At 37.9% G+C, this 27,089-nt stretch overlaps 2 protein-coding genes across 2 annotated transcripts; both read left to right on the top strand.

Annotated features, from left to right (window-relative positions):
* The first annotated feature begins 11,164 nt into the window (after positions 1-11,164).
* LOC106650652 (guanylate cyclase 32E-like) lies at positions 11,165-24,914 on the top strand. The gene is made up of 23 exons (XM_023460749.1): positions 11,165-11,377; positions 11,461-11,658; positions 12,777-12,899; positions 12,982-13,183; positions 13,638-13,715; positions 13,795-14,045; positions 14,749-14,894; positions 15,098-15,236; positions 15,316-15,406; positions 16,533-16,720; positions 20,753-20,947; positions 21,026-21,130; positions 21,228-21,299; positions 21,779-21,944; positions 22,037-22,241; positions 22,321-22,455; positions 23,060-23,172; positions 23,267-23,418; positions 23,489-23,587; positions 23,649-23,793; positions 23,882-24,142; positions 24,227-24,488; positions 24,560-24,914. The coding sequence occupies exons 1-23, from the start codon at positions 11,165-11,167 to the stop codon at positions 24,912-24,914; spliced, it is 3,894 nt and encodes a 1,297-aa protein (XP_023316517.1).
* Positions 18,922-20,660, top strand: LOC106650653. Its single transcript, XM_014368792.2, has 2 exons — positions 18,922-19,688; positions 19,771-20,660. Exons 1-2 carry the CDS (start codon positions 18,965-18,967, stop codon positions 20,349-20,351), a joined length of 1,305 nt encoding a protein of 434 aa, XP_014224278.1. The 5' UTR covers positions 18,922-18,964; the 3' UTR covers positions 20,352-20,660.
* Positions 24,915-27,089: the final 2,175 nt, after the last annotated feature.

Raw genomic sequence — 27,089 nt, 5'->3', positions numbered from 1 at the left:
ATCGCGAGATTGATGTTTATTAATGAAGTAGCCGATGTGATTTATACCGATGGAAAATGAATGACTAGAGAGGCATTGTTTTAGCAAAAGACGAGCGTATTGTTCTAAATGGATAAAATAAATTCAACAGTTCGAAACGTGTAAAGGAAATACTCATTTCGGCTCAAGCATGTAAACACCAGTTATATCCAAAAAAACCACTTTGAAAAAAGTTGGCACTAACTTTATCGCTATCGTAAGGTCAAAACCATTTAATAAAATAGTTGTTTTTACTTTATCCGGAATTCTAGCAGTACATTAACAATTTAGTTATGCGTGTCGGTTACAGTTACAGTCGGTCGTAGCGTAGTCCTTATTGATTATTAACGATCTTTTATTGTTGTAATTGTAACTATGTCCATCGCCTTGAGCTATACCGAAACAAAAATTCATTCTAGATTTTAATGCCATTATAATTCTTCAAAGTTAAAAAATTTTTCGAAAATTTGATCGACAATAATAATACTCTACTAACATCTTATTTTTATTTAAATTTTAAAAGGCTTTCGCCACATTGAATTATAATAATGATAGCAAGGATAACATATAGGAAAATGACAATCGAACGATCTGAAACAAAAAATGAATTGCTTCAATCGAAGATTCACTTTATTCTTTAATGGTGATTTTCGTGTTACCGTTCCGCTTGTTTCAAAATTCAAAAGTTTACTTGGTCCAATTCTTAAGCCGCTAGATTTAAGGGCTCTAATCATCATCATCAGCAATATCTTTCTTGTTTTTGGAGAATACTCGTGCCAATTTACGCTGTAACTATTTCAAAATACAATATTTCATAACATACTTACAAGAAAACGCGTAAAAACATTCGCAAAATAAACCAACTTCGATTTGAAAAATTGTTGTGTCTAGATACTTACCATTTGCTAATTACGTCATCGCTTGCGTCGTATATTTTTTGAGAAAAAACAGATGTAATAAACAAATATTCGATACCCAAAATATACGCAATGCATATTTTTACTGAAAAAAGTATGTCCTCGTGTGTTTGATGAACTGCCTTTGAAAATATTATTCATTTAGAAATTTATTCGTATAGTAAATCAAAAAATTTTTACCATGGTACCAGATAAGCATAAGACTAAGATGATGATAAACATACCAACGACGAGAGAAGAATTCAGAGTCTCATTAAACTTATGCGTCAGACTGAAAAATTGCATAATAGGTTAAAATATAAAATCAATCAGATTTTAGGAAAAAAGTAGACTACCCCAAAAACTATATTTATAAACATTTAAACCTTACTAGCCCGAATTTCAGTGTCCCACTTTGTCATTTTTCAATATTAAAAATAGAAAAATAAATCAAACGGGGATTGTGTTATAAACTGTAAAAATACGTAATGGGTCGGCCTTTCGCTTCAGCGTTCCCTCGAGGAAACCAATCAAAATTAGTCTTAACCACCAATAGGTAATATTCCACTTTCTCAACTTACTACATATCAATCATATTTTCGCGCCACTAAACAATAGCAAACTGCTGAACGACCAATCACAGTGCTTATAAACTGCCCACGCTAAAAATCTCACCACTCATAAAGAATAGGATCTAAAAGCATGAACTATAAACTAGTATGTCGAAAAGTAAAAGTGGAAAAGTAAACTGATAAAGAAGGCTATCAAAGACTTTATCACTATTGTTACTTAACTTTAAGCAATTTTGATGCATTTTAACTATTTCCCTGACATAAAAATTAGTGACTTTGTTATCATCCTCGTTCAATGGATTTTTTCCCTTAGTAATATGAAAAATATTCTGTAATTTTAATCTGAATAGGATGTTAAGGTATTTTATTACGTAAATGATTTAGTTTAGCGACAAATTATTTTGTTCAAGCATACCCTAAATATCTGAATTTTCCAACTACATAATAAGATGTGATTACGTAGAATTGTCCCAAAGTCATAATCACAAAAGAACCAATCATCATAGCTGTTATTGTATAAGTTAAGGTGTAGTAAAAATATTTTTCTTTGTCTAAAAATGATGCCATATAGATGAGCTGAGATTTTTGATAAGTATTGTTTCCATGAAAATCATCTGATATAAATGAAGATATTAATGGGAAAAAAAAATAACACAGAAATCCACCAACACAAACACCTTGGAAAATAAGTGTTCTATTAAAGTTCTAATATGTATTGATTATTTGAATCATACCTAATGCAACGTAACAAATTACATTAGATGCATCAATATAACATTGAATAAATATTTGCTCTTCAGTGTTGCATTGAATCCAATCACTTATCAAACCATCACACGATTCTCGCATCTAAGAGAATAAAACGGAAAAATACACATACTTGTAGTTGTGGTTAAAATTTTGATGCTTTAATTTTAGAAATAATTCTTATAAAATTTCCCGTACCCTACGAATATCATTTTTATTATAAATGAGCGAGTACATGGAATATAAATTAAATGGACATGATAAAATTTGAAGTAAGCAGTCACTTATCAAGCGAATGTCTAATACTTCTTTGTTTATTTCTTCTATCAGGCGAATTACCTAGAATTATGGTCTTATTAAATAATTCAATAAATTTCAATATAATTTTTTAACTTTATCTGTGTTGATTGTAACCATTGATGTAAAAAAAGAAGCATAAATTAAGGTTGTCACTGATGATACTCCATATTTCTTTACGCCACTCCAATACGGCCAGAAGAATGACACTTTTAAAAGAATGATCAATAATGGGTAGTTTTCCTTTATTGTTTTTTCAGCCAAAATGTCTGATATTCGATGCTGTTTTGATTCTTTTTTTTCCATTGAACAATGAGCATTTATTAATGAACGCTTTGACATGATTTTGTTGCCGACAAATCAATAATATCTAGCGGGTAACTTTTCCAAAAGAACGAATAATCTCTATTAGCTTGAAAAATTGTATGTATCAAACTACTGATATTATTTGAAACACTATTTCAGTTCGTAGCTGTGTTGAACATAATTTCAAAGCAATGAAATATTTAAAAACTATCTTTTATTCGTGATTTATATTTATGATGTATTATTCATTATAAAATGAATTGCTTATAATATTGTTATATATAATTTACACTAAGCCTATAAGAATACTTTTTGATTTCTAATAATGAGAAATACAGAGTTTTGGAACAGATTTAAAAGATGTCAGATACTCAAATTCATATCACTATGAATATATCATTCCGTTTTCGTGAAATCAACATTCATAAAAAATGATGTTAGTTAAAAGAATAGGTCCTTCATTTTCAGGTGATATTAATGAATATCAAGTATTTTTGGTTAATTCATTTTTATTAATTTTTTCATTTGTAACAAATGAAAAAACCTAAGATACATTTTATTTTGAAAAAAATATACATGCAGCAATTCCAAAAAATTATGTTTATTGACCTAAAAAATAACTTTAAAAAACATTTTTTTAAAATAAATTCCATTTTTTATCTTGTTCAACGATTGGTTGTTATCATATTATCTAATTTTTCCATCTATTAATTCATAGTAATGATAATAAAGATACAATGTAGGATAATGACAATCGAATGAGCTAAATAAACAAAGAGTGAATCGCATGAATTGTAAAATTATTTAATTCTTCGTGCATGTGAGCAGTTTTAAATGAAATCTTCCATTGCAGAGATAAAAAAAAGTTTGTTTAAATATTGGAGAACAGAATAATGGAGGTTACTTTTGAGAGTGCCTAGTAGTATATAAAAATTGCGGTACGTCCAACAATTTGATTAGTATTATTGCTATATAACGATTTTATAGTAAAAAAATTTTAATTTCAGTCTAAAAAGTTTTAATTTTTCTGAATAAAGGGATTAGAAATTTATATTAGCATTCATGAATGAAAGCAGGCCAGAGCACATTGTCAGGAAAAAGCTCTTTGCCAATGAATTTTGAGCTGTTTTACCTATGCAATGTAAGTTTTTTTTAGAATTGCTCATTTATCATAAGTTACCGTTCCAATTGTTTCAAAATTTAAAGGTTTACTTGGTCCAATTCTCAGGCCGCTAGCTTTGATGGTTCTAATCATCATCATTTGCAATATTTTTCTCGTTTTGAGAGAGTATTTGTACCATTCAGTATTATAACTATTTAAAAAAGAAATATTTAAGTAATTTCTCAATCTAGGTAATAATAAACATGGTGCAATCCAAAATAATAAATAGTCTACACTCTTCTAGGTATTTTATAATTTTTTATCACAAGATTTTTTAAAAATATGATTGATTCGAATTTTTAATGAATAAAAATAATATTACATAGAACCCTATGACAACGTTTGCCACTTTGTAAATATTTCTGTGGTTAAAAAATAATTTTCTGATAAAATTTCAAAAAACGATCTAGTTTTGAGATTTAGATAAAATAATAATAATAAATCAATAATATTTTTGTAATAATATTTACCATTTGCGAACTATATCATCACTGACGTTGTATACTTGTTGAGAAATAATACCTGTGATAAACAAAAACTCGATTCCCAAAAAATATGCGAAGAACATTTTTATTGTAAAGTATTCATTTTTATGTAATTGATGAATAGCCTTAAAAAATATAATTCGCTTATTAGTTTCTCCGGTGAATTACTAAATTAAAAATTTGAAAATTTTACCATGCTCCCAGATACGCAGAAGTCTACAATGACGATGAGTATTCCAACGAACATGGAAGAATCCAAGTGATCATTCAGTTTGTATGTTAAACTGAAAAATCAAATTCTTAAAATTAACCGATTGGACGATAAAAATTACCCTGGCCTAAACTTTATTATTGTAACTCAACTCCAAACAAATTTGATGCATTTTAACTAGTTCGCAGGCACGCAAATGAATTGCTTTACAATCATTCTTATTAAATGGATTTTCATTGTTAGTTCCATCAGAAATATGTTCCAACTTTAATCTGAATTAATAAAAAAATCGATGTTATTCATTTTGCGAACGGTTCAATTGTACGAGTTATAATTTATTCAAAACATACCCTAAATATCTAAATTTTCCGATTAAATAAACAACTGTGATAACATAAAATTGTCCCCAACCAACCATCGCCCAAAAGCATATGGTTATAGATACTATTGTAAAAGTTAAGCTGTAGTAAAAATATTTTTCTTCTTCTAATAATGATGCCATATAGATGAGCTGACGTTTTTGATGAGTATGGTTTCCAAACTTATTCAATACAAAGGGCGTTAATAATGGAAAAATAATGTAACTTAGCATCCCAATAACGTAGGCACCTTGAGACATCATCATATTATTTGATTTATAATAATTTTTTCTGCATCATTATAAACATACCTATCCCTACGTAACAAATTGTATTAGATATATTAATATAACATTGAATAAACATTTTTTCTTCAGTGCTACATTGAATCCAATCAGCTATGAAACCATCACACATTATTTTCATCTTTAATAATAATATTGAAAAAACTTATAATCATGGTTAATATTACACTATTTTATTAAATAATTTTGAAAATGATTGCTCAGATATTTTTCTCACCCTACGAATACCATTTTTATTGTAAATGAATAAATAAATGGAATAAAAATTAAAAGGGAACGATAAAACTTGAATAAAACAATCACTTATCGCGTTAAGATCAATTACTTCTTTTCTTGTTTCTTCTACTAGGCGAATTAGCTAAAATTGTTATTTTTTCAAATTATTCAATACATTCAATATAATTTTAATGTTCACTAGTACTTATAACCATTGATGTAAAAAATAAAGCATATATTAAGGTTGTCACTGATGATACTCCATATTTTTTTATACCACTCCAATATGGCCAAAAAGATGAAACTTTCAAAAAAATTGTCGTTATCGGGTATTTTTCTCGCATAATTTTTTCCGCCAAAATTGCTGATATTTTCTGCTGTTTTAAATCTTCTTTTTCCATTGTGAAATTAGCATTTATTAATGAATGATTCAACACGATTAGTACTGATGAAAAATTGAAAAAAACTAGTAAGCAATTATTCAAAAAACACGATTAATCTCTAATAGTTTAAAAATATTATCATTACTTGTATAAATGAAAATCCAACAACTGATTTCTTACAAAACGATATTTCAGGTCGTATTTACGTTTAAGTATATTAGTAGCTTGCATTCTACAACTACTAGTTATATAATATAAATTATATTCTTTATAATAAAAAAGTTTCTTGTAAATTATTTATAGTTTTGATGTAGAATTCTTTATAAAATAAGTTACACTACATAGAAATGAAAAATTTTATAAGAAAATTGAAAAATTTTTTACTTAAATGTAACATTTTATGCTTTATATAAGAGGTTTATCATACATTTTTCAAGGACAATTCGGCTATATTCCTTTACAAACTAAAGACCTGGGCGACAATGATACACATTAAGTATTTACTGTTTATTTAACTTTATTTTTTTTTAACCGTATCCATCATTGAGTGTTTTACCTTACTATTCTAATGAAATGGTAAACCTTTTTCAAGATTGGCTTTTTCGTCTCATTGATTTACAGTAATGATAACAAAGATACTATATAGGATAAAGTCAATCGAATGAGCTGAACAAACAAAAATTAATTAGTTATTTACTTTACTGTTTATGGATATAATATAGTTACCGTTCCAATTGTTTCAAAATTTAAAGGTTTACTTGGTCCAATTTTTAAGCCGCTAGGTTTGATAGCTCGAATCATCATCATTTGTAATATCTTTCTCGTTTTTAGGGAATATTTGTACCAATCAATACTGTAACTATTCAAAAAATTGTTTTATTAAATTTTATTAACAATTTCTCGATATATTTCAATTGTCATCATGAGATTATTATTAGGGATGAGTACTAAGAATTTTTCATTTAAAAAACCGAAAAGAATCCTTTGCTAAAATTTTCAGCGCTGTAAACACTGATTTATATAAAATGATAATAAAAATATTCTTGTGTTAAGATTTTCACCATGTAAAAATTATATCTTCATTGGCATTATATACTTTTTGAGAAAACATTGCTGTAAGTAATAAAAATTCGATGCCCATAAAATATACAAAGCACATCTTTATTGTAAAGTATGTATTCTCATGTAATTGATGAACTGCCTTTAACAAATATTACTTATTTAATTATTTCTCCGGCTAATTACTCAATTAAAAATTTGAAAACATTACCATGCTCCCAGATACACTGAAAATTAAGATTATGCTCAGCATAGCAATGAACAAAGATGAATCATAGTGATCATTAAATTTATGCACCAGACTGAAAAACAAAATTATATGAAAAAATATTAAAATTTCATCAGATTTAAGAATTGAATGATGATCCAAAAAGTTAAAATTGAATTATAGATATATTTGAAAACTGATGATAAATCAAAGTAAACACATAAATATAAACTACTTCAGTTTTTTTAAACAGCGAAGATAGTTAGAAAATACTGATGAATATGGATATAGAAACATTTTCCATTATTGTAACTCAACTTTAAGCAATTTTGATGCATTTTAACCATTTCGTTGACATGAAAATTAATTACTTCACTGTCATTCTTATTCAATACATCCTTTTTCTCACTGACATCAGAAATATACCATAACTTTAATCTGATTAAACATTGCAAAATATTATTTTTTTCATTGAACAACTTACTTTACAGAGTAGTAATTTTACTTTAACATACCCCAAATATCTGAATTTTCCTTCTAAATAATAAGCTGTATTTATGTACAATTGTGCCCAACTCACTATCGCAAAAAAAAGTATAATCATACCAGCTATTATGAAAGTTAAGATATAGTAAAAATATTTCTCTTCGTCTACAAATGGTTCCAAATAGACGAGTTGGCATTTTTGAAAAGTACCATTTCCATCAAAATTATCAGATGTAAAGGACGAAATTAATGGGAAAAAAAGGTAACATAGTATTCCAATAGTGTATGCGCCTTAGAAAATCAGTACATTATGAAACTTCTAATATGTATTGATTATTTGAATCATACCTAACGCTGCGTAACAAATTACATTAGATGCATCAATATAACATTGAACAAACAATTTTTCTTCGGTGGTACATTGAATCCAATCTGCTATCAATCCATCGCATAATATTCTCATCTTAAAAAAATAGAATTAAAAAAAACCTGTACTTATGATTAAAATTAAAATATATTGTTAATAATTTTAGAAATAATTGCTTAGAATATTTCTCTCACCCTACGAATACCACTTTTATTATAAATGAACAAATAAATAGAGTATAAATTAAATGGACATGAAAGAATTTGAATTAAGCAATCACTAATCAATCGAAGGTCTAATACTTCTTTGCTTATTTCTTCTATTAAACGAATTATCTATAATTATTATCTGATGAAATCATTAATGAAATCTCATTGAAGAAGTTTAATTTTACAATGACTGATCATTACCAATGATACAAAAGCTAACGAGACTATTAAGGTTGTCAATGACGATATTCCGTATTTCTTTAAACCACTCCAATAGGGCCAGAAAAATGAAACTTTCAAAAAAATTGTCATTAACGGGTATTTTTCAGTCATAATTTTTTCGACTAAAATATCTGATACGTGTTGCGATTTTGATTCTTCTTTTTCCATGGTACATTTGTCAATTCTTGCCAATAGATCTGACATGATTTTTATTGACGGTAAATCAATAAAATCTAGCGAGTAGTTTACCAAAAAGTCAATATTGTACTGAATAAAATGAGTGTTAATTATTGGTATTAATGTAAAAAATTGTATTTATTATACTTAATAGATAGCTACTGTTGTTTAGAATGCGATTTGAAGTCGTAGTTATGTTTAGGTAGTTATAGTTCATAATAATAGAACCTTAACATTTCATTTTTACATTCTTATATCATGAATCGTACATAATTCTCAAACTATTAAAAATTTAAACAGTTTCAATGCATTTTTTGTATAGAAATAAATTCTTAATATTCAATTGTTGGCTTTTTATTAATATTAATAAAAAAAATGGATTTTTCTTGTAACGTATTCAAGCTATTCTCAAAAAAATATATTGCACTTCTTACACATTATTTATAGTTGTAAGGTATAATGCACTATGAAACGAACATAACGTGGTATCCTGTTCTAGAAAGTTGACATTGAGCCGATAATAATACTTGTGATTTAAAAATTTAGATAAAAAAATTACTAGGATAAGAGTATTTTTCTTATCTAGGGGCTATCTTCATACTTTTCTGTCTATCGAAATCCTTATTCAAAAAAGTACTGAATAGCTTAGATAATAACTAACTTAGATAGTTGTAAAGTAGTCTGGGTTTGAAGAAATTACAAATTCAATGTCGTGCCTAATAAATATTTTTCATAAACGATATATTATTTCGGAGAAAAATTTCGAAGATAAAACAAAAAATGATTTTTCAGTACGTGAAGTGACGTGAAAAAGAGCTAGCATGCTTTAAAATTCATGCACGGACACTCGAGTTACTTCTAGTGTCGCGAGCACTGCAAAGATTCATAATTCACTCTCCCTGACTAAATATATTGTAACAGCATGGAGAAAAAAGAGAAAGAAAGTACAAGTAAAACCTTTTCATTCGATTAAAGTGACTTTCAGCGTGATGCTAGAATGAGAATTCACTCAACGCGTTTGCACCCACGTTATGCGTCGCGTGAAAATATTTTCACACAACCGTATAGCTGCGTATCGATTCGCATTATTATGTAAGCTCCATACCGATTTATCGCCTGTAAATCGCTCGTTAAAATCACACGAACCGAGCATTGGACATCCCTGTTGTCCTCCTCATTTCTCGACCACGACGAGATGAAAATTATCAGAGAAAAGAGTGTATTATTATAACCACCCTGGGGATCAGCAAACTCTCCAGAGCTATAAAAGCTTAATGCGCGAGCCTATATTGGCTGTCTCGAGTGTGTGTGTGTGTGTGTGAGCGATAACAACAAAAAACATTTGACGCGCACCCGCCGAGCTTTCGAAGCCCCCGACGACGCTCGCCTGAGATCGATATAGTATTTATATTGCGGCTAATGCCACTGCTGTATATAAAAAAAATATATAGATATAGCGATGCTGCCGATGTCTGAGCACTTGGCCCTGTACGCGTAGTCGAGAGTGCGTTCACGTGTCGAAGAAGAAAGGGAAGAAAAAGAAATAAACTCGAACACCCGTATGGTACCGCACGAAGTGATTGCGAAAATTCCTCGAGATTCTGCCAGCTTTTGTTTTACCTTAGTATATCGGTCGTTAATGACCTTTTATATTAAATTTTACTTAAAATTTACAAAAGTTACAATCAATCAGTCAATGATTTTTATGAGTGAATAATTTATCAATAAAATACTTATGCCGTTATTTTATGAAAGTTGATCGAATTAAAATTAACACCTCATAAAAAATACAAAAGTTTAATTTATTTTGTACTAAGGAAAAATATTGAAAGTTTCTCTCAAGTTAACTATACATTTCAGAGGAGCAGTAGTTCATTAGTTACCACTAGATGGCGTACAGATGAATTTTCGGAAACCAAAAGAGAAAAAGCAAAGTTTTAGTATTAATTACAAATAGAGTAAACACCGCTGATTGCTCCTAATCCAATATTAATTACAAATAGAGTAAACACCGCTCATTGCTCCTAATCCAATGGCAAAGTTCTTCCTCATAAAAAATTATATTAATGAAAGGGTTTAGTTATTAAAGGAAAAATTCGTATTTCATTTTTGTATTTCAAAAACCAAATTGTCCGACGAGGTCTGGTCAAAATCTCGTTTTCGAGCCTAACACAGAGCTTCCTCTATGAGGGAGCAAAATTAATAACGTGGAATCACTGGCGAATTCGACTGAATACATAGATCAGATCTCTATAACCTTGTGATAATTTTCCTGCCTACTCACGTGTAAAGCAATTGATAATTACGTTGTGATTTCGACCTTCAGCAGAAATGAAACAATTAAACGAGTTGTAAAAATCAATTATCTTTTTAAAACTGGTGCTTCAGAATATCGCGAAGAAAGCGGGACCACTCGTAAAAGATTTCTCCACGGGAATTCCCCGTAAAGGATGTGTTAATATGAAAACAAGCAACGGTGATGATAACTCGAGCGAGCGCAGGAGCTTGGACGACGACTTGGAGGCTGCTGCTGGCTCACGCGTTGCTGAGCGGCGTCGGGATCGTCGTCGTCGTCGAGGCCGAGACCTTCACCATCGGCTACGTGACCGGCTCGAAGAGACGACCCGGCGATTTCGAGTACTCGCGGCCGGGCTTGCAGATATCCGGTGCCATAACGTTGGCGGTCGACGAGGTACATATATACATAAAATAAAAACGTCTCTTGCATTCGTGTACACCCGAAATTGCATATATATACGAAAATGGATTTTGCAGGTGAACGGTGGCGAGCTGGCCAGACGCGGGCACCGGCTGGACTTTTACGTGGCCGAGACGTACGGCGAGGAGGAGCGCAGCATACTCATGATAGCCGAGCTCTGGACCAGGAACGTGAGCGCCTACATCGGGCCCCAGGAGACCTGCGTGCACGAGGGACGCATGGCCGCCGCCTTCAATCTGCCCATGATATCTTACGTACGCACACGTCTGTTTTTTTTTTCGTCTCGCTTGTCATCGTTTTTATTATTAAATATCAGATAGGGTCTTTTAAAGCTATGTATCGGGAATGGCTACAAAAATTATCAATTTTGCTTTAGCATAAATGATCATCAATGCAAATAAACATAGTTTCAAAGACTATAATAATAGTTCTAATTGCGAAGAAAGCAAATGCCCTGGAATTCGTTTTAGCCAACGCTATTATTTCTATTTTTCTGACTCCGAAAATGATCGCTAAGCCAAATTATTTGTTGCAACAAAATTTACACTCGAGTAAGTGTAAATTCAAATTACTCCGCTGTCTACTGTACCGCTTATCGAAGTGTATTTTTTTCATCTCGAACAGCGTATAAATGATTTTTTCGCGTTTCAAGTCGTTGGTTGTGTTGTTCGGTAGACAAACGTGTGTTCAAATTTTAGCACTTTATAAGCTCCCGGCTGTGGAGAGAAACATGAATGTCCGAGTCTAAATGAAATTCAATACGAAATTTCATCATCGGAAAATTCACAAAGCGATTCCGCACCAACTAGTAGCTCTTAAATTTTTAAAATTGCCTGACGAACATCAACAATCAACAAGTGTCGAAAAACGTGGAAAAATTGCCGAAATAAGTTTCGATGCTTCACCTAGATGGCGTACGTTGCACCCCTAAGTGGTTAAACTGTAGTCAGATTACTATATAAGTGTAAAAAAACACGACAATGTGTAACTTGACTTTTTCATCGTTGACGTGATATAAGAGCAGGGCCAGGGCGAAAAGGCTCTACCAATAGCTATAAGCTTGCTGAGCGATAAATACCAACTGAACGAAAATTTTACATAGAACAATGAAAGCCGCCAAAATTTCGCGCGTCTTTGCCCTACCAAGCTCTCATCTCACGCCAGCGTCAAGTCCTCAGCCGTTACAATTTGAACAATAAGTCAAAAGGTTATTTGTCAAACAGATACATAGCGTTTTTAAGAATGATTAAAATCGTTTTTAATTTTCTTGTGTCGCGTTACTTTGATACGAAATCGTGTTGTGCATGACAACTGTATATCGGATCCAATGCGATAGTATACACTTTCATCTCCCATTAATATGCATTTTCAGTACTGTACGAATCGCGAGACGTCGAATAAGAACGAGTTCCCGACGTTCGCCCGGACCCGACCGCCCGACACGCAGATATCCAAATCCGTCGTCGCCGTATTAAAGGCATTCAACTGGACGAAGGTGAATAGACGACGACGACGACGACAACAACAAAGTCGCGTTGCGCCATACATAAACTCACGTTTCTTTGTCTCGTCCACAGGTGTCATTCGTATTCATGAACACGTCGAATTTCGACGTGTACGAGGGTCCGACCGTGGCCCGCACGATTCTGTCCTCGCTCGAGAACGCGGGCGTCGAGCTGAACAGCGTCAGCTGCTGGGACGAGTCGTATCGCGTCGTCGAGCAGCACCTCAACAATCCCTTCGACAAGATCATCGCCGAGACTCATCGCGAGACGAGAAGTGAGTAAATAAGAAAATAAAAAGGCCAATAAAATCGAGCTGTATTTACAAACGCACACAGGAGCGATAAAAAAGAAGAGAATATCTATCTATTATTGGCATTCGCTGGTGTAAGCCTATTTGTCGCTTGTATAGCTATATGGCTATATCTAGTCGTGTATCACGGGCAAGCGCAGCTTATATAGTATAACGCACATCTATATGTAATCGTCGCACACGTGCCGCTCTATAAATACTCGGGCTCGGGCGGTGGCGCACGTTTGCGAGGATTTATGCGGTTTATATTGTCACGCGCCGCCGCGCGGTATATCGAATGGCTCCTGGATATAAATAATGTTTCGTTGCTGCTGCCGTTGTTGTTTCTTCCAACTATCGCCTCGCCGATATAGGTGTAGTGGAAAATTCAATTTCGACCGATCAAAGGCTTGCAGTTAGTTTCCTTTTTCTTCCGCAGTATACGTGATTTTGGGCAACGTCGAGGAGCACATCGGCTTATTGATGGCCTTGGACAAGAGGGACCTGTTGCAGAGCGGTTCGTTGCGTTCTCTTCGTCATCGTAATTAAATGATATTCCGTCGAAATCCATTGTTAATTTTCTAAAATCGCGACAGGACAATACTGGGTAGTGGGCGTCAACACGGAGACGTACAACGCGCGCGAGCCCGACGTCTACGTGCGCGGCCTGCTGAAAAAGTATCCGGACTCGCGCTCGCTGCGCATACTGCGCTCGTACTTCAGCGTCGTCGGCTCGGCGCCCATCGGCTATCTGAGCTTCGCCAATCGGGTGGACGAGTATCGACAGAGGCCGCCGTTCAACTTTAAGAATCCGCTCAAGAGCTTCAAGGAGGAGGGACACGTTCAGGTGACGGAAAAATTTTACGTAGAGAGGAAAAACATTGAATTTGATGCAGATTTAATGTAAAATCTGACATTAATTGTTAAGCAACCGATACGATTTTGCTTTACAGATGTATTTTTTACATAAAATTGCATAAAAATTGTAGGAAATGCAATCACATACATTCTTTTCAAACAAAAAATATTAATTCTGCACTCAAATTTATACATTTCGATTAAAAATTAATGCCATAATATTGATTTATGTTTTGCGTTGATTGATCAAAAATATGTAAAATTTCAATCATGATTAAAGCCAGACTTTACCACTAGATGGCGAGTACCTTCAGCTGTAAATCTGCAAGTAGCAACGTAAAAATAATTGTATAAGTGAAAACATCTTGTTCAAATTTTAAGTATGACCTGAATCTATAGGTCTATAAGATTCTATAAGATGTAAAATTAGTAAAAAAGATATCACATTAAATTTAATGTTAAATGCTTGATGAAAAAATCATAAAATCAAATCGCATTGATTTCCCTTGTACTTCAACATGAATTAGAATTCATCTTTGTCGAGGAAAAAAAAACTTCCTCTGCACCTTTACATTTTAACGTAAAATATTTTCAACGGTGTATACGCGGAATTTTTTAATTACAAGCGAAAAATAATTGTACCGCCTTACTTATGCTTGCTATTGCGTCGCCCTCCTATGTGCACATTGCAGGCCGTGCCGGAAACCGCCTATCTCTACGACGCCGTGCACATTTACGCGGAGAGTCTCGTGCGGGCGCTGGACGAGGGCCGCGATCCACGAGACGGTAAGAAGATCATTTCCTCGCTTTATGGGCTACACTATCGCAGCGCCATGGGGTAAGGTATATTCCACACACACACATTTTTTTCACATTATACTCGGTGCGCGCGCCACGGCGCGTGAAATAATACGATATATATGACGGTATCGCGTTAATATTATTATTTCGCCGAGGAAAATCTCGCTCGAGGTTATTGAACGCAAATTCAATTTCGACTACTTTTCTTTCTTTCTTTCTTTCTCTATTTTCATGACGTAGCTATATGGTGTACATGGACGAGAACGGCGACCCGGAGGGGAATTACACGCTCATAGGGCTCGACTATCAGAGCAGCAAAGGTTACGGCCTCTATCCGATCGCCAACTTCGTCGGCAAGGAGAATAATACCAATTTACCGGTGCGATTTTTTCACGAATTTTCCAACTTTTTTAAATTCCTCTTTATCGATTTAAGCCTTATTAAATGGCCATGTGCAGCTACTGCGAGTGATACGCAGCATCCCTTGGGTGGACGGTAGACCGCCCGTGGCCGAGCCCTACTGCGGCTACCACGGCGAGAAATGCTACTGTGAGTATTAACCTTTCTTTGTAGATTTTAATAAAGTATTTGCATTGATATAAATATTGGCAAATCTCGATCACGTGTCCCGTAAAGACAACGGAAGACGCGCGACAATTATCGTTTTACGCATCATTATGCCGCGTTGACAAAACAATTTCGCAATTTACATAAATAATTTTTAACGTATCGACCATTTGCGCAAATAAATACTAATCGCGATGGTCGCGCGCGGGATCACGCAGGGACCGAGTGACATTTTTTCTTCTTCTTCTTTCGTATCAACTAATTGTGCAATTCTCCGACGTATCACTGCTGCGCTCGCATGGCTGCCTAATGAGACAAACTGCGATGACGATTTCGAAACTTTTAGCGCAAAGAGCCCATTAATCACGTCCCAAAGAAACTACATGGTAACTCTTATATATCATACGGGCGAGAGTGAGACAATGGCATGTATCGGGGCAAACATTTTTGCAGCTTTTTGTGTCCGTTGCGAAAAAAATATTTCTTAAAACTCGAGTTACTTCGCGCGCTAAATTCATTATTTTATCAAATATTCATTGGTCCATTAGCGTAATACACCCACGCGAGTACTGCAGGGAGAAGAGAGAGAGGAAGAGAGTGTAAAAACACCCTATAGCGCATAAACCAGGGAAAGTCTCTATCTTCGTTCGCGCAGACTTTGCACACTTGGTTTATTTTGTCGGCCCCTCGGTGCTATTATAAATGGTAGATAATACTAAAAACGGGATGGGCATCATCGCACCTTTTAACTTTATGCGCTGATAAAATAACGATATATTGTTCGGGATCGAGTGACATTTCGTTTATATTCTCTTTTTATTCCTTTTCCTCTCTCTCTCTCTCGCACTCTTTTTTTTCGTCTGTTTCACTAGAGTAAACGCGGATTCTGTTTACTCGTTAAACAAGCTTTAATCGTCCATCACGGCGTAGCGCGCGCTTTGACATTTTTATTGTGTATTCTATATGTACACATCTACGCCAATATTGAAATAAAAAAAAAAATGTTGATTCTGTCATTATATACTCGAGGCCGATAATTCACGCGCTCGACCGGCCGTGCATAATGTACGAAATCTCACGTTTTCCCTCGATTTTTCCCAATGCTCAGCTCACACCGGGGAAATAATCGGCGGCGTGGCCGGAGGTCTGCTGCTCGTCGCCGGCGCCGTCGCCCTCGTCGCCTATCGGAACTGGAGATACGAGCAGGAGCTGGATTCTCTGCTCTGGAAGGTCAATTACAAGGACATCGAAATCAAGGACGCGAAAGACGCGGAGTCCGCGACCAACGGTACAGCTGCGACTGCGGGTGCTGACGATCAGCAGCAGCAATTGCTCAAGTGCAACGACGTTAGTATTATCGCGCAAAAAAGAGAATCTCTGCATTAACAGCGGTTAATATTTTTATATATGTGCATAAAAGCCGTCAATATTTGTGTATAGATTTTTCGCTCCCGAAAGTTGAGTCTGAGCACACTATATAAATTGGTCGCGTGGAAAAAAATCTTTCCGCAATAAAGAGGCATATGTGTAATAAAAAGCGAGTCGATTTGACCTACTTGCCGTTGAGGCAAAAAATCGTGTTAATTCATAGTGATGCATGAATATTAATATATTGAAGTTTTTCGAGTGCGAGCATACAGGAATAAAAAAAAACAACAAACTTATTTACTTGCTATGAATCGAACTGGTTTGCATATGACACGGGCTATAATAATACATTACTTTTGAAGATTTATGAGTTATTGCCTCATCGACACTTCCCTATTGTCAAAAAGTTGTATATCGCTTCAACGATGAATCTCGTAAAAAATCTCCGACTTCGGCATTAATTTGCGTGTCACACGTACAAAACGACACCCGAAAGCTTCGATCCTCATTTTATTTCACGTTTTTTGGGCTGTAAAAAGAAGAAGTTGGTTTTACCCAGGGGGAAAAATGGTGTATACGGATTGTATACAGATTGTATATAGTTTATATGAAACACGTTTTATACACAAACTGTTTATAATTTTTTTATGATATTTAGAAAATGGTTTTTTGGTAATAAAAATAAGCTTCCTTCTGTTTCTAGAAATTTTTAATTATTAATAATAGTGTTGCGTTTAGATTGAATTTTTTGAAAATTTCAAAATTTTTTAATATTTCAAATGCATCCCGTCTTAACTTTACTTTTTTGGCTGATGGGTTTTTCTGGACTTTGTCTATATAAAGGGAAAATTAAAAATCATGCTAATAACAACGTTTAAAAAAATTTTTAATTCTTGCGGCCAAAATGTGAAAGAAACGAATAATAAACTAAAATTTATCTCAAATTTGGTCAATAACAAATAATCATTAACTATTTCAAACAAACTATTTTGAAATAAAAAGATAAATTTGCCAAAAATTAAACAAATTATATACAGTTTGTAAATAAAACACGTTAAACATAAACTATATACAATCTGTGTACAGTCCGAACATGATTATTCCACCTGGCCCGCATTGTTTACCTGGCCGCTCGCGGGGGAAAAACGCAGCACATCTCTTGGTCGTGGCCCGATCGCGAAGGCCACGAGCAGTCAAAAATCAGTCCCACCGGGAAACGTTTATTGTATTTTATTGTATGAATTCAATGCGTCATCGCGGGTTGCGCCGGTACCTCGCGAGACGCATTAGCATACACGTGGATGATCTTCGCAGATACATTATGACCTTTTTTTTTTGTTAATCGTTCTTGTTGCTCCGCGGGGCTTTTGGCGCGGCGCACGTGTTTCGCGCGTTGTCGATCGATCCGTCGAGATTTTTTTTGTGTAAAGGCCATCATCCGAGGGGGGGCACTCGTTCGACCTCGGGAGCACAATTACGCGAAAACTCGCTAATTGAGACGTTTCGTGTGAGAAAGAAAAACAATAATAAAACCAAAACGGGAACAATCGTTTTTTCCTGCTTTTCGGCGCCGCGTCAACCATGGGACACGCGTGTATCCTCTTCGTGTAACCTTTTTTTAGCGCTGCTGCTTTTCTTTAATTTTTTTTTTTTCGTTTTATTGCAACGTACTGGCGTGCAAACAATTCAGCACCGAGCGGCATCGCTCTCGTTATTATACACCGTAGCTTTACCTTTACAATTGTGTGCAATACGCATTCCTTGAAGAGAAAAAAAGTTAATACGTGTCGGCTAATATTTACAAAGCTGTTAAATACGATCGTCGAGAAATAAAAATGAATTATAATTTAAATAAAACTGGTTGTAAAAAGCCAAGGCAGAAAAAATAAAAACGCGTCGCGCGCGCGCGTCATTGCGCAACGATGCCATCGTGACAGAAGCCAGCAGTGCTTCATCCTAAATCAAAACGGCAAAAAAAAAATGAAAGAAAGAAAAAGAGAGAGAGAGAGAGAAGCAGCAGAAGACAGAAGAGACACGAGGAGGAGAAGTACAACAAAAAATAAACTCGACGAGCGACACGCGGTGGTGCGATGGGACTATTTAAGTAGTCTGCGCTGGCGGATCAGGCAGTTTAGTTCGCGATCGTCGATCGACGAGTGCGCACCTGGCAAAATGAAGTTTACCACGAGTTTGATTGTTGTGCTGGGCTTGAGCTGCTTCTGCAGTTCGTGGGTTCAAGCTGCCGTCTCCGAGACCAGCGTGAATCACAAGTTCCCGGGCAAGACGTTCACGGCGTCGAGCGACTCGCCCGCCCAGAACTCGACCATCGTCTACGCCTCGTGCTCATTGGAAAATGAACAAGCTCTATCGGCCGACTGCGAACTCGTCGCCGAGACTCTGCTACCCGACGACCAGAGCCAGGGTCAGATGTGCCGCATGAAACTCGGCGGCAGCCCCGACAAGCTCGAGCACATCCTCATCGAGAGTCTCCAGGTGGTCTGGTTGGCTCGTCAGCGTGCCCTGGTGGGCTGGCTCGCCACCGCCGGCCAAGGCCGCACCAATCAGTACGTCCTGCGCGGCCTGATCGTCGACATGCCGAGCTGCAGGCAGCGCGAGACCCCGAACTTCGTCAACGCGTTCGGCGGCCACGAGAGACGCTACGCCGTGACGAATCGCGGCTTCAACGTGCTGTACAGCGGACCCGATCTGACCCTCGCAACGGTGGCCTTCGACGATGCCGGCAGACGCTCCGACTACTACTCGCTGGCCCGCGGACCCAATGATCTGGGCACCCTCGAGTCCAAGTTCTTCCCCATCGAGGGCGGCAACAAAGGATTCCTGCTGCTCCAGTCGGACTTCAACGCCGACGTTCAAGTTAGCGTGGTCGCTCCCGATGGTAAGTGGCATATAATCTCAAATTTTACAAGCTAGTCACGTAGATCGAATTACAATGTCGCGCTTCCTTTTTTCCCTCGTAGCTACGAAAAAGATCCTGGCCTCGTACAAGGAGGCCTACGGCTACAACAAGCCCGGCGTCGACTACACCGTGGGCTCCACGGCCCACCAGAGAATCGGCTACTGCGTGCACAGCCACGAGCGCAAGACCCACTGCGCCCAGCACGACCTCCAGGGCAAGCAGCTCGCCCGCACCGTCCTGCCCTTCGACTACAACATCTACGGCACGGCGATGCACAATCTGCCCCAGGGTGGCTTCCTGCTGCTGACGACGCGCTGCGACGAGGCCACCTTCATGGCGACCAAGTGCGACCTCGACAATCTGCCCAAGGACAACGAGGCCGAGCTCGAGCGCGTCGTGCGCCGCGGCAGCTCGCACGAGATCACCAAGGTCGACGCCGAGGGCAGGATAGTGGGCAGCTTCCGGGCGCCGCGCTTCCAGTGCGGACTCACCGCCCACCTGGTCCGAGCCCAGTTCTACGAGCAGCAGGACGGCAAGCAGGGCCAGTGTCTGGTCGTCGTCTGCCAGAGCAAGTACGAGGGCTTCGAGGGACTGCGCGCCAAGAGGATCTGCTTCGACGATCGCGACTTCGTGCCGCAATAAGAGGAGAGCTTACATTCTGTTAGCTCGTTTTGTTTTCTTGTGCACTGTTTGCATCCTATAACGCAAATAATGCAACCGATGCGCGCCATCCGACGTACACACACACACACAAACATTTGTTATCGCGAATGATGTTATATCGAACACTATATCTTGCAGTATTACATCGATTATCGTAAACATTTAATCATTAAGTAATGATAAACGTCGCCAGACAACAACAATTAACCTTACCAAGATATTGTTAATCGTCGATTATATGTATTAAAGACTCAATTTTTTTTATACCGATTCAGAGGCTCTTTTTTATCTTTTTCACCCAATCCCCTCCCGCGATATAATTAACGATCGTATCGTGCGGCTCTCGATGTCGTTTGCGTTGACGATGATGATTTCCATAGAGTCCGAATCAGCAGCAGCAGCAGCCGTACGTGCGCACGAGCCAGGCGTCGCTGAGCTCGAATCCCGACGTCGATTTTCGCTACTCGATGATCTACGCGCCCGTGGGCGTCTACAAGGGCCGACTGTTCGCCGTGAAAAAGGTGCGCAAAAAGTCAATCGAGATGACCCGCCAAATGAAGAAGGAGCTCAAAATCGTGAGTGTGCCCCCCGCGAGTGTCGTTCGCCCGACGCGCGACGCTCATACGATTCGAATAATTATTTATGTCTTGCAGATGCGAGATCTGAGACACGACAATTTGAACTCGTTCATCGGGGCTTGTACGGAGCCGCCCAACATCTGCATCGTCGTCGAGTACTGCGCCCGAGGCAGTCTGAAAGTAAATTGAAAAACTGCATCTCCTAAATATTTCATGTATCATTGTGGAACGTAGCTAATGACTCGCGTTTATTAATCGACGCATTTTCTGCCCAAAGGACATATTGGAGAACGAGGACATAAAGCTCGACAACATGTTTATGGCGTCGTTGGTGGGTGACATAGTTCGGGTGGGTATTTATCGTCTCGTTTTTTAAATATTATATAATACACGTATACACGAAGCGTGGAAAATTTTCAATCAAAAATCCCGCGCGCGCGCGAGGGGGACATGAATAAATCAATCCACATAACAAAGCGCGAATCTCTCTCGGCCATTTCTGTCGAGCCCCCGCGCGCGTACAATACAATTTGTACCTTGATTGCGCGAATATTTCACTTTTTTTTTTCGAAAACCTACGTATCGTTTAATCAAATTCCGCATAGCTCTGGTAAATTAAAACGCTTTTGTGCTCCGGGGAAATAAAAAATGAATAAAAATAAAAATGAAACAAAACGTTATTTACATGAATAACAAAAGGCATGAAATTGTCGACGACAAATCGCGAATTTATATTGTATTATATTAATAATACACGAATTTCGACGCGTACGTTTCTCTTTTTTTTTATTCCTTTATAATACGATCGCAATATCGTGTATCCCGCAGGGCATGATTTATCTGCACGAGTCGGTGGTGAAATTTCACGGATCTCTCAGCACGTCCAACTGCCTCGTGGACTCGCGCTGGGTCGTCAAGCTGGCCGACTTCGGCCTGCACGAGTTCAAGCGCGACGCCGAGCTCGACGCCGCCGACATCGCCAAAAAGTGTCGCGGTAAATACCCATACTAATTTTCACCTTTTTTTTTCCCCTTTAATCCTTCGTTTTCGACCGGCACAAGTATTACTTTGGGTTTTTCCCCGCAGGACTGTTGTACCGAGCGCCGGAACTGCTGCGCTCGAGAAGCGCCGAGCCGAGCGCTCGGGATTTCCAGCGAGGCGACGTCTACTCCTTCGCCATTGTCCTGTACGAGCTGCAGCGTCGTCACGGCCCGTACGGCCTCACGAAGCTCTCGGCCGCGGAGATCCTGAAGAAGGTCGCGAACGTGGAACCGAGTGGCGTCCCCTTCCGGTGAGATGATACGTCATTATGTAAATGTGTAACTCGGTGGTGACTCTGACGTTATAAAATTTTCGTTATTTTCACAAAGTCCACCCTTGGATCAATTGGAAAATTCCTTCGATTTCGTGAGGGACTGTCTCATCGAGTGTTGGGACGAAAATCCGGAGGCACGGCCGGATTTCAAAGTGATTAGAAACAAATTGCGGCCACTGCGCAAAGGGATGTGAGTCTACACGATTTTTTTTCTTTTTCTATGATCCATGAAGACAGTTATGCAAATTTGTGTCTACCATACGCGAATTTATGCACGATGTAAACGTGTAAACACAAAACGAGATGTGAAATTTTTAAAGCCGTTGACTGACAATCAATATTGTTTTGCTTTCGAATAAATTTAAAAAACAGCACTCGATTTATTATATAGTTAAATGAGCTATAAATGAAACTTCAGAGTCTTTTTCCTTGGTTGAATTTCTTTTCTCGAATTTTATTCAACTTTTCTCCACTTTCGACTAATTGCTTCATTTTTCATGCTATTCTTTAATGCACATGCGAATTGCACATTTGTAATCGTAAAATTTAAGGTGACTTGTGAGTTTTGTGTTTTAACTGTCGGTTTATAAGTAAAATCAAAGCGCCAGTAGGTTAGAGCGTGCAGTTAGCCGTTAAAGTTAGATGCATCGATAACAGATGTCGCATCGCGAAACCCTCAATAGCGATCAAATTAAATTTCGCTTATATAGTAGCTTATAATAGGATTGATTGAAGAAATTGTTCAGCCACGTCTTCCTTTTAAATCGTTGATTTCTTACCTTTTGTCCCCCTAGGAAAGCCAATATTTTCGACAACATGATGGCCATGATGGAGAAGTACGCGAACAATCTCGAGGCTCTGGTCGACGAGCGTACCGATCAATTGTCCGAGGAGAAGAAAAAAACCGGTAAAACAAAATTCTCAAGCGCGTAAATAATTCGAGAAGACATATATAGCGTGGATATTTTAATGTGACATAATCGGTTGGGATTTGCGGGCAGATGCGCTGCTGTACGAGATGCTGCCGCGTTACGTGGCGGAGCAGCTCAAGCGCGGCCACAAGGTCGAGGCCGAGCACTTCGACTGCGTGACGATTTACTTCAGCGACATCGTCGGTTTCACGTCCATGTCCGCCGAGAGCACACCTCTGCAGGTATATATAATACTTGGCTGAGCAACTTTTAATCGATCGATAAAAATATGTATACATGTTCTTGTTACAGGTCGTCGATTTTCTCAACGATCTCTACACCTGCTTCGATTCGACCATTGAAAATTACGACGTTTATAAAGTCGAGACTATCGGCGATGCTTACATGGTGGTGAGTATATCATTATATATTTTATTAAGTCACTCTTTTTTCGCTATTTTAATATTAATAGGTAAGTGGCTTGCCGATCCGCAACGGCATCCAACACGCCGGCGAGATAGCGAGCATGTCGTTGCACCTGCTGCACGCGATCGAGCGATTCTCCATACGGCACAGGCCTCTGGACAAGCTGCAGCTGAGAATAGGACTGCACTCGGGTACGAATTCGAATTAAAATTTCATTAATTTATAATTATTATTCGAGGGCTCGGCCGAAATTGGTAAGTGATCATTTTTATCGAACAGGACCGGTGTGCGCGGGCGTGGTGGGCCGCAAGATGCCGCGCTACTGTCTGTTCGGCGACACGGTGAACACGGCCTCGCGCATGGAGTCGACGGGCCAGGCGCTGCGCGTCCACTGCAGCCTCGAGACGAAGCTGCTGCTCGACCAGCTCGGGGGGTTTGGCCTGGCCGAGCGCGGCCTCGTCCACATGAAGGGCAAGGGCGAGCGACTGACCTACTGGCTGCTAGGCGAGGATCCGGCCAGACGCGAGCAGAGACACAGGGAGCGATTGGCGCGTCGGCCGGACAACAGGGGCTCGAGGCCGAGCAACAGCTTCTTGGGCGAGCAGCAGCAGCAACAGAGGCTGTCGTTGGTGCCGCGAAGCTCGCTGAAGAGCAAGACCACGCAGTCGTTCGCGCGGTCCTTCACCGTCTCGCCGGTCGGAAAGCGGCTGAGATTCGCCAGCTCGGATCGTCTGGATCGCTCGGCCAAAGGCTCGAGGAGCAGCGGCGATTGCTGTGCCGCGAGCAGCGACAAGGACAACGACGGCATCAACGCGGCCATGATCGCCAATGAACTTGACGCTCCTGCTGCGATTTCGAACGGCTCGTTCTGCATGGAAAAGACGAGGTACGTTAAATTTCACTTATCTACCGTATAATACCTGAGAAACGATTGAGCATCTCATTTTTTTCCAGCAGCTCTTGCCCCTGCGTCGAGCACATTGGCGAAACCGTCGTCTCGCCGTGTCATCGAGACACGTCGACGCGATTCGTCCGCGTGCAGTTACTGGACACGAGCGAGGCCGCCGCCGTCAGCGAACCTCTGCTCCGAGATCGAACCGTGCCGGACGTCGAGACGTCGCCCAGCAGCAGCTGCGCAGCCACTGCGATGGGAAAGAGACCGTCCGATGGTAGCTGTCGATCGGCGCCCAGCAGTCCCAAACGCGGCTCGCGACTGTTCGAGCTCGTCGGGCCGAGCCCGAGGGACGTGCGGTCGAACGAGGAGCTCGACGCGAGGACGCCGCTCGTGCCAGCTGGACAAAAGCTCTTTTGAACGATCTTACTTTTTATCTCGATCGCGAACTGTGTTAGGATGCATTTTGTGTATTTTTGTACTTGTGTTGGACATTTGTCGAATATCTCAAGATATTTAACAATGATTAAGTATTATTGATGTTTAAGAATTCCGTAGAAATAACATTGTGCTGAGTTAATTTTTATTCGACTATTTGCAGTAGACCCTGATAGACCGTAAACATATCTGAACAGTATTAGTACTGTATAATTATTAATTTTACACTGTATGTCTAATACATTTTTTTGTATCAAATAAAAGTGTTTATAAGAATTTCAAAAAAATTACATTTATAAGAATAAAGGCCGCTTGTTAAAATTACGCGTATTTTTCGAATGTATCTTCGAATTCTTACTTTTCACGATAGCCGCTTGGTGGCTACGCAGCGTTGAGCGCTCTCCCTTAAATGAGTGGACCCCGTCAGGAGTTAAATATAGATTCATATCGTTACATTTAGATGTTTCTTACACAATCCGATAGAAGATGCTCGATTTGTTCGGCTCGAAATACGTCCAGTAGATTTGGAGGTTGGCCCTCCCAATTGCTGATCGAAGGCTCGAGTCGACGAAGAAATTCGAGTCTCTCGTTTTCGATACTCCAATCCTTAGGATGATCCACTTGTACAAGCTGGTCACAGGCCGAACGAAACATTTTGCGCACTCACACACACGGTACACAATATCACAAAATGTTTTTTTTTTTATTTTAGTCACGAGTGCCCTACGTATTTTTTCGGTCGATGCCGATCTTCGTGTACAGCTATTCAAGTTGCGGAGTCGTAATTCGTACAATTTACTTTTACTCCGCTGCGGACTTTCACTTTCTAATTATTACCGAATGACACGAGGTACATGAAATTACAGATGCTTTGCAACGCCTACTTTCACCTAAAACTTGAATTGGCTGTGACTGCGACTGGCGCAACTGACCACTTGGTGCGCAACGACCGTACCAACTCCGAATTGAACCTTGCTTTTGAAATTTTTACACTCACGAGGAAGACCACTTCAGCTACAGGGGACAAATCTTTTCCAAACATTTTTTGGGGTCACCTACAGATACATGAACATGAGGCTTCCTGTGATTTTTTATCCATGTTAGTAGTTATAAAAAGGTCCAATTTCCATTTCACATCATAACATGTTTATGCACAAACGAATGAAGTTCTAAACGTCTTCGAAAATGAGCATTGCATTATATTATTAGACTGTAATTCTCTTAGTTGAACGCCATGAACAAGAGATGGCATATGGGGACGTTAAATTTTGGAATAAATTAACAAAGTTTTTATAATATTACTCGATTTCAAAGAGAGTTTTTTTAAAATATTTAATTTTAGATAGCCAAAATATTCTCCTAAGAAATCATTGCTAAGTTCATATTATAAACAGGTTTGAATATTGTAAGCAAAATGTATGAAGAGATAATATCTGTTCTTCATTGTAAATAATATAATCACAAACAATTTTGAAATAGTCCCGCAAACATTGATCGTGTTTATTGTAAATAAATTTGAATATTTGGTCATAATAACAAAAGATAAATTTTGCTTATTCGATTTTTGTGGTACTCAGTAGAAGGAAGTAACGTTCATTTTAAGTGCTAAAATGGATAAAAGTGAGAAGAAATCAGAAGAAATTGTTGCACGAGAAAATTTAAATGAATGCGACATTATTGTTTCAGACAACAAAAAATACATTTGTGATATTTGTCAGGAAGCATTTATACTAGAATCAAGTATGGTAACTCACAGAGACACAATTCACAATAAAAAGGAAAATTACGCATGCGAAAAGTGCGAAAATAAATTTGAGTTCCGAAGTCATTTGAGTAGACACCAAATATCAGTACACAAAGGCCACAACGATTTTTCATGCGATCAGTGCGAGAAAAAATTTGTGAAAAAATCGAGTTTGTTAACGCACCAAAAGTTAGTACATAAAAATCGCGATGATTTAACATGCAACAAGTGTGAGAGAAAATTTGAAAATAAATCAACTTTACTCAAGCACAAAAAAATATTCCACGAAGTTTTCAAAGACTATTTATGTGAAAAGTGCGCGAAAAGATTTGGAAATAAACATAATTTGCTCTTGCACATAAAGATGGCACATGACTATCGCAAAGACTTAAACTGCAAAGAGCGTGAGATGA

Source organism: Trichogramma pretiosum, unplaced genomic scaffold (assembly GCF_000599845.2).
Source record: "Trichogramma pretiosum strain Unisexual culture from Peru unplaced genomic scaffold, Tpre_2.0 scaffold38, whole genome shotgun sequence".
Lineage (NCBI taxonomy): Eukaryota > Metazoa > Arthropoda > Insecta > Hymenoptera > Trichogrammatidae > Trichogramma > Trichogramma pretiosum.
Note: the sequence above shows the minus strand (reverse complement) of the source record. Positions and strands in the feature narration are given on the sequence as shown.